The 8,944-nt window shown below is 31.5% G+C and overlaps 1 protein-coding gene across 1 annotated transcript; it reads right to left on the reverse strand.

The window, feature by feature from the left end:
* Positions 1–5,641: 5,641 nt before the first annotated feature.
* LOC144848890 (tripartite motif-containing protein 59-like) lies at positions 5,642–7,363 on the reverse strand. The gene is made up of 2 exons (XM_078705842.1): positions 6,728–7,363; positions 5,642–6,622 (listed from the first exon to the last, which is right to left on the reverse strand). The coding sequence occupies exons 1-2, from the start codon at positions 7,361–7,363 to the stop codon at positions 5,642–5,644; spliced, it is 1,617 nt and encodes a 538-aa protein (XP_078561968.1).
* Positions 7,364–8,944: the final 1,581 nt, after the last annotated feature.

Here is an 8,944-nt window from a genome sequence, read left to right on the forward strand (position 1 = left end):
GTAACATTAGGGTTGAGGGATGGGAAAGAGGATAGGTACAAGGAAGAACAATTTTTAAATATATTCTTTATCCACTCAGTAACGAAATATTGTTTTCATGTTTTATAGGCCTATAAATAATATACCTCTAAATACAGTAAAACATTTGCGATTTAGTACTTTGTTAAAACTGTCACTGTCATTGTCGATTGAAATATTAAAGTACATAACGATACACTACTACGACGTTTATCTTTTTTGTAATTATTAATTAATAAAAATGTTGAGAAGCAACTGTCAGTAATAAAGTTTATTTGTATATTATGTGTTTATATATCTAACAGTAGAGCCTATCCACAATCACAGTAATAAAGTTTATTTGTATATATTTTTTTACATCTAACAGTACGCACATTCACAGTAAGAAATGTTCGATTCAAATGTCGACCAATAGGTATTTGCAGTATTGTCAATTGTAATTTAAAACATTAAATAAACTAAATAGCCCAAATGTTGTGTTTGATAAAAATACAAATTGAATGATTAGATTAAGCATTAAAAATACTAAAGATATTAATTATACTTTTTCAGTAATTATGAATTATAGGCAAAAATGGATCACAGATATGTACAAAATTTATAATTTTATTTAATAATTTGAATATTTCAATTTATATAGGAAATACTTTATATAATTAATTTACATACATGGGGAAGAGTAGATCACTAATTTCATCTTCTTGTTTATCAATTCTTTTGATAAAATGTCCATTACTACTGAATAGTTGTAGTTGTTTGTAACTTGCTATGATGATGTTATCATCCTCATCAACTACAACTTCATGTGGCATCCACACCTTACCATCTTTATTATCGATGACGAGTACTTTCATTGACTTGTCCTTGTCATCATACAATAATATTTGATTCTGTCCAACATCTGCTACAAGTACTTTTTTTTAAAGTGTAACATCAACGTATGTACTTCCTTCCTTTTGTGTTTCTATCTTCTTCAACTGCTTACCACTATTAATGTCAAACAGCACACATCTATTTCCTCCATCTGCTACATATATAACATTAGTTGCCTTATCTATGTGAATACCACATGGATATTTCAATACACCCTTACCAATGGATTTGATCACATGACCATTCATATCACATACTTGAATGCATTTATTACCAATATCACTGAATGCTATGTTGCCATTCTTCATTCTGTACATTCTGTTAATCATCACATCTTTTGGTAGTGTAATCTTGCTTATACATTCTCCTGATTGGTTGTACTTGTAAATTTCATTTGTCACAAATGAAACCTCTACTTTGATAGGAAGTGGTTTGAATACAACATTCCCAATGTCATTTTCTTTCAATAAATCAATTGGATGTTTGTTTCTGATAAAGTTGATTTGTCTTGTAGTACTGACTTGCTTGATTTCTTCAGACTTAGTAATTTCATCCATCATTTTATTTAATACAATCTCACTTGATTTCATAGCAGTTGCTGTCTCACTCTTTAGAAACTGATTTAGGGAACTCATATTTGTGTTTAATTCAGCGTTGATTTTTGTTAATTTTGTAATTTGTACGTCATTAACTTTCTTTTCATTTTCATAATTTGCTTCAACTTTTTTCTTCATTTCATCTGCTTTTTTCTGGATTATTAAAAACATTTCTTGAACTTGGTTATCAATATCTGTGAGACTTGCATCTTTACTTTCTTCTAGTTCTTTAGCATTCTTTGTGACTATTTTGAGTACATTTTCTATTTTTTGTATCGATTCATTGGCAGCTTTCTTTAAGTCTTCTGATGTTTCCTTAAACGTATTAAATGCTGTAACAATGTTAATTAGTTCATGTTTTCCATCTCCTGCGGCATGTTCCATTTCAGTGCATTCTACACATATTGGTACTTTACATTTTGTGCAATACATCTCTAATGGTTTAGCATGAGAGGCACACAGAGAGGCAGTGCCTTTAGCCCCATCTTTCTCTTCATGTTGTTTGATGGTTTCCAAGAGGTTGTTAAGAATTGTATTTGGGGCAAGTTTTTCAAGCCCTCCTACTGGAATAGGATACTCTTTGCGACAAATAGGGCATGTTAGCTTGCCATGATTGGTTTGAACCCAATTCTCCAAACACTTCAGACGGAAACTATGAAGGCAGCTAAGTGATTTTGGGTCTTCTAGTCTTCCATTACAGATAGAACATTCTAGTACTTTATCATCTATATCTCCAAGTAAACTAATGTCGTTGCTAGCCATCCTGCAATATTAATTTGTAATCAATATAAATTATTCAATCTAACAATTCTTTATTGTTGATATTCATTTATTTAGGTCAAATTTCCAATATCAAATTCATCTACATTCTTGTAAATGATTTCTTTTAATGGAGTTAGATTGGATTTGAACCCTTTGAAATAGTCCAATACTAAGGTTGCTTAGCATATAAATTATAATTTGAAACTGCCAAAGACAATATTAAAAATTCACCTTTTGATAAATGGTTGTACTTAAGCTTCTTATGACGTGCTGATGTGGTTATTAAAAAGTAAGAAAGATTCCAATAGTTGCTGACGTAGTTAATCATAGGACCTGTTATTTAGTATTCGGTAAAAAAAAAAGTTAAAATTTAACAATCTCTACATTGAAATTGTATTTTCTATAAGACAATTTGTCTTAAAATCACTGATTTATCTATTCAATGTTTACCAGAGACCTAGTATAGACTCACCAAAAAGGCAGCAGGTGTTTTTCAACCATTTATTCTTTTTTGACCCTTTACGATGTCCCTCCTAGCCACACCCATCACATTAACGCGCTAGACTATCATTTCCATACATTAATATGTTCGTAGATAATTGCCACAGGCATAAAATTGGTTAACTTTCCAGCTAGGCTGACCCCTCTGGGCTCCTGACAATGAAATTGATCGCACGACAGTCCAATTGATACACATTAATATGGGTCACAGTGCATTTCGGCCGCCAATCATTTCGGCCGCCGGTTATGGAACGACCAAATTGAAATAGCCAGAAATAACTACAGTATTACAGTGAAAAAAATAACTTTACCAAGTCTATGGAACGCCACAGAGAACTATGGTCATTTAAACCAGAGATCAGTTGTGCTATGGGCTAAATACATTTTGATTTTGCCGTAGATTTAAAGTTATATTACGGTATTTTACCGTCTGAATATTTTGGTCAAAATGAATATTGATTTTTTATTTTCTCTCGGAAGATGCGTGTGCTTTGTAAAAATGTGTTTCTTTATGAATATAATAAATGTAAAACATACGAATAAAAGTGTTTTTGACTGGCACATAAAAATACTTCAGCATCACCTGTTATTATTAAAAAAATATTATTAATATTCACTGTAGTGATGGCAATGTGCACGCCATAAATATCGCTGCTGTTTCTGGAATTGAAGACCGCCGATTCGGCTTAATAATACAGTATTTAGTAAAATATTAACATTTTAACACACATGGCGGCCGAAATGAACAATACATATTTTGTCCTTTTTGGCGTTTCATGAATTTGGCAATTCCATAACCAGCGGCCGAAATGTCTGGCGGCCGAAATGATCAGACACCTTAATAAAAGATCATTATTCAACTACCATCTTCATCTTCCAATCTATAATATGCCGAACATCATTTGAATATAGACCTAGGCCTAGTCACATACACTAATATATAATGAAACATCGTATACTCTATCCGTATACCCTCTAACCAATATTTCAATCTTTCTATCGACTAAACCCGAAGTACAGTATAAGCCTAGTCGTATCTCGGGACCATTCTATAGTCGCCAAAATGTAGGCTTACTTCATCAAGGCTTCCATGAATGGATGAATATAGTTGTTGCTGGGAGCAGGAACGCTAGGTAGACCAAACCATGAATATGGATTAACCAAACTCAGTACGATCATTCTGGAAATTCCCTCACAATATATTCAAACGCTGAGAGCGCTCTACTCCATGGAGAGATCATTTTTTTTTGCATGTCCGTATTTTGATTTCACACTTGTTTTTTAAAGATGTAATACGGTGTGAATACAACTTACAGAGATCTTCTTTTTTTTGCATTTAAATATGTTGCTGTATGTTTATTATCTATAATGTTTGCCTATTGTTTATTATCTAAATGTATCAATAAATTACAAAAGATATTTATTTTCTTACATTTTCCCCATTGTGTACTATTGCTGTTTTACTTATTCGCCAGTTTCTAAATGTTTTTCTAATGTATTTATAATGGACAAATAATATATCAGTATCAGTATATTTAGTGTGGTTGGTGAAGCGACAGTACTATGTAAAGAAAAATGTAATAAGTAAAATAAATATTTCTAACCAAATGAACCACTAAACAAAAAAATGCTGTCGCAACGTATCATACAACCGGTAACCTGTTTCTTCCGAAGCTGTCCGTTCTTCAATGATTAAAGTTTTTTATTTTCTTTTGTTAATGGAGACTCATGGCAGGGATAATGCAAACATTTAGAATCGAGATGTCGACAATCTGTTGAAAATCGTCATCTACAGGCCTGTGCGAAAGAAGGTTGGTGGTTGGTGGTTAAGCCCGATAAAAATTCACCATCATCAATAAAGGTTTATAGAGAATATCACTTTTTGTATTCATCACGGGTGCTTGAAAACAAAAGTCAGTTTCTTTTTTTTACTTTGATGATGATGAAGACAATTTAGTGGTTGCCGGAACTGGAACTTATGTCTTTTGACAATGTCGGTAATACCGATATGAATAAATGTGAATACTATCGTTACTAATCACATTGCAACCGTAAACAAATCGGCAAATTGTAATTTTTGCGCAAATTATGTTTTATTTCAATCTTGAATAGCTTTGTCTTGTGAACGTTGACATAATGGCTCGAAAAAAATTTAAGATTATTCGGAATTAACAATACACGCAGTTATCATTAAATGAAACAGATTTCATCCATCATTTTATTTAATACACTCTCACTTGATTTCATAGCAGTTGCTGGCTCATTCATTAATAACTTCTTTAGGAAACTCAAGTTTGTATTTAATTCAGAATTTATTGTTCCTAAATTTTTCATTTGTACGTCATTAACTTTCTTTGCATTCTTATAAATCATTTCAACTTTTGTCTTCATTTCATCTGCTTTTTTCTGGATTATTTTTACCATTTCTTTAACTTGGTTATCAATATCTCTAAGGCTTGCATCTTTACTTTCTTCTAATTTTATTGCATTTTTTTCAACTACTTTGAATAAATGTTCTGTTTTTCTAATGGATTCACTGGCAGCTTTATTTATTACTTACAAACTTATACAGATTATTTTTAAATTGTAAGCTTTTTATACAAACCTAATGGTTTTGTGTGTAATTTTATGAAATACACTCTAAATTAAAAAAACTAAATAGCCCAAATGTTGTGTTTGATAAAAATACACATTTAATGATTAGATTAAGCATTAAAAACACAAAAGATATTAATTATATTTTTTTCATTTATTATGAATTAGGAAAAAATGGATCATATTCAGATATGTACAAAATTTATAATTTGATTTAATAAATTAAATATTTCAATTTATATAGGAAATACTTTATATAATTAATTTATATACATGGGGGAAGAGTAGTCTTGCTTTTAATAATTAAACATATTGATTGTGTTGTTACTGTAATGTGCTACAGCAACCATACATGGGTTATGAGAAATGATACATAACTGCTGTGGTGAACTAATTCCATCTTCTTGTTTATCAATTCTTTTGATAAAATGTCCATCACTACTGAATAGTTGTAGTTTGTTGTTACTTGCTACGATGATGTTATCATTCTCATCAACTACTACATCCCATGGCATCATCACCTCACCATCTTCATCTCCTTCATTGATGAGTACTTTCAGTGACTTGTCTTTGTCATCATACGATAATACTTGGTTGTCTACTGCATCTGCAACAAGTAGTTGACCAGTTTTTGTAAGTGCAACATCAGAGTAGTATCCTCCTAAGAATCCCCTTTGTTTTTCTTTTATCTTGCCACTATTAAGATCAAACAGCACACATCCTTTGTTCCAATCTGCTACATATATATGATTAGTTGCCTCATCTAGGTGAATACCACGTGGATCCATCAATACACCCTTACCAATGGATTTGATCACATGACCATTCATATCACATACTTGAATGCATTTATTACCAAGATCACTGAATGCTATGTTGCCATTCTTCATTTTGTACATTCTGTTAACCATCACACCTTCTGATAGTGTAATCTTGCTTATACATTCTCCTGCTTGGTTGTACTTGTGAATTTCATTTCTGATAAATGAAACCAGGAAGCAATCATCAAACTTTGCTAATCCATAAGGCTCACCCTCTACTTTGATAAGAAGTGGTTTGAATACAATATTTCTAGGCATATCTTCAAGTGATTTGAGTACAACATTCCCAATGTCATTTTCTTTCAATAAATCAATTGGATGTTTGTTTCTGATAAAGTTAATTTGTCTTGTAGTACTGATTTGCTTGATTTGTTCTGATTTATTAATTTCATCCATCAATTTATTTAATACAATCTCATATGATTTCATAGCTATTGCTGTCTCACTCTTTAGTAACTGATTTAGGGAACTCATATTTGTGTTTAATTCAGCATTGATTTTTGTTAAATTTGTAATTTGTAAGTCATTAACTTTCTTTTCATTTTCATAATTTTCTTGAACTTTTTTCTTCATTTCATCTGCTTTTTTCTGGATTATTAAAAACATTTCTTGAACTTGGTTATCAATATCTGTGAGACTTGCATCTTTACTTTCTTCTAGTTCTTTAGCATTCTTTGTGACTATTTTGAGTACATTTTCTATTTTTTCTATCGATTCATTGGCAGCTTTCTTTAAGTCTTCTGATGTTTCCTTAAACGTATTAAATGCTGTAACAATGTTAATTAGTTCATGTTTTCCATCCCCAGCAATGTGCTCAAATTCAGTGCATTCTATGCATATTGGTACTTTACATTTTGTACAATACATTTTCAATGGTTGATCATGAGAGGCACACAGAGAGGCAGTGCCTTTAGCCTTATTTTTCTCTTCATGTTGTTTGATGGTTTCCAAGAGGTTGTTAAGAATTGTATTTGGGGCAAGTTTTTCAAGACCTCCTACTGGAATAGGATACTCTTTGCGACAAATAGGGCATGTTAGCTTGCCATGATTGGTTTGAACCCAATTCTCCAAACATTTCAGACAGAAACTATGATGACAGCTAAGTGATTTTGGGTCTTCTAGTCTTTCATTACAAATAGAACATTCTAGTACTTTATCATCTATATCCCCAATTATACTTGTATTCTTACTAGCCATCCTGCAATAGCATAAATTATTCAAATTAATAGAGAGAGAGATAGTAATGGTTTTTGTTTTAACAGTCTATTCTTTATTGTTGATATTCATTTATTTGGGTAAAATTAAAATTCATCTACATTCTTATAAATTATTTCTTTTAATGGAGTTAGATTGGATTTAAACCCTTTGAAATAGTCCAACACAAAGTTGCTTAACATATAAATTATAATTTGAAACTGCTAAAGACCTATATTATTGTAAATAATAAATATTAAAAAGTCACCTTTTGATAAATGGTTGTACTTAAGATTCTTATTATGTGCTGACGTGGTCAATGAAAAGTAAGAAAGATTCCCACAAGGTGCTGACGTGGTTATTGAAATGGAAGAAAGATTCCAATAGGTGAGACGTCATTAATCATGGGACCTGTTTTAGTGTTCGGTAAAAAAAAAGTTAAAATTTAACAATCTCTACATTTAAATTGTATTTGCTATAAGACAATTTGTCTTAAAATAACTGATTTATCTATTCAATGTTTACCAGACCTAGGCCTAACACCAAAAAGGCAGCAGGGTTTTTCCAACCAATTTATTCTTTTTTTACCCTTTACGATGTCCCTCCTATTATAGGCTAGGCAATCTATCTAAAAAAAAGTGAAGCAAATTGCAAACAGAGACATATTTTTCCTTTTTAAATGGTCACATATGATGAGGAGATCAAAATTTGAGCATCACACCTCTGTCATTCATCCCGATGATATGCAAATTAGCTTAAATATGCAAATTAGGATGAAATTACAGGGTTGACATATCTCAAAAACTACTACGGTAGTCCGAAAGAGTTGGTTTTTTCACTAATTTATTCAAAATGTATATATTTATATTTGCTCTAATAAAACATTTTACGAAAAAATGACTGGAAGTACAACATTTGACCCTCGACCCCATTTCTCAATGTTTGCATACACAATGTGACTAAAATGTCTGTAGAGACTTCGTTCTGCCCTCAAATGACTCGGATACAGGTTTCTAATAGCCAACATAGGACTGTTTAGTAAATCTCAAAATCACACCTGTATCACTCACCTCCGAAGTATGAAAATTATTAGTACAAGTTACATGAAATATGCAAATTAGGGGGTGAAATTACAGATTCCTGTATATCAAAAACCACTAAGGCTAGAGAGTTGATTATTTCAAAAACTTGTTCAGAATGTACATATTTATATTTGCTCTAATGAAACATTTTACGAAAAAATGACCAGAAATACAAAAATTGACCCTCGACCCCATTTATCAATGTTTGCATACACAATGTGACTAAAATGTCTGTAGAGACTTTGTTTTGGACTCAAATGACTCAGATACAGGTTTCCTATCGTCGGCATAGGACCGCTTTGTAATTCCCAAAATCACGCCTTTGTCACGCATTTTGAAATTATGCTAATTAGTAGTACAAAATTACATGAAATATGCAAATGGGGGTGAAATTACAGTCTTCCCATATCTCTCAAACTATTAATGCTAGAGAGTTGATATTTTCAAAGGCTTATTCAGAATGTACATATTTATATTCGCTCTAATAAAACATTTTACGAGA

The sequence above is a fragment of the Antedon bifida genome, chromosome 7 (assembly GCF_963402885.1).
Source record: "Antedon bifida chromosome 7, ecAntBifi1.1, whole genome shotgun sequence".
In the NCBI taxonomy this organism is placed as follows: Eukaryota; Metazoa; Echinodermata; class Crinoidea; order Comatulida; family Antedonidae; genus Antedon; species Antedon bifida.

What these genes read in the sequence shown, in the direction of transcription:
- LOC144848890 (XM_078705842.1), bottom strand. Translation starts at nt 7,363, where the DNA reads ATGGCTAGTAAGAATACAAGTATAATTGGGGATATAGATGATAAAGTA. An exon ending in CAGATGAAATGAAGAAAAAA is followed by an intron (nt 6,623 to 6,727) that starts GTTCAAGAAAAT and finishes TCCCTAAATCAG; the next exon opens with TTACTAAAGAGTGAGACAGC.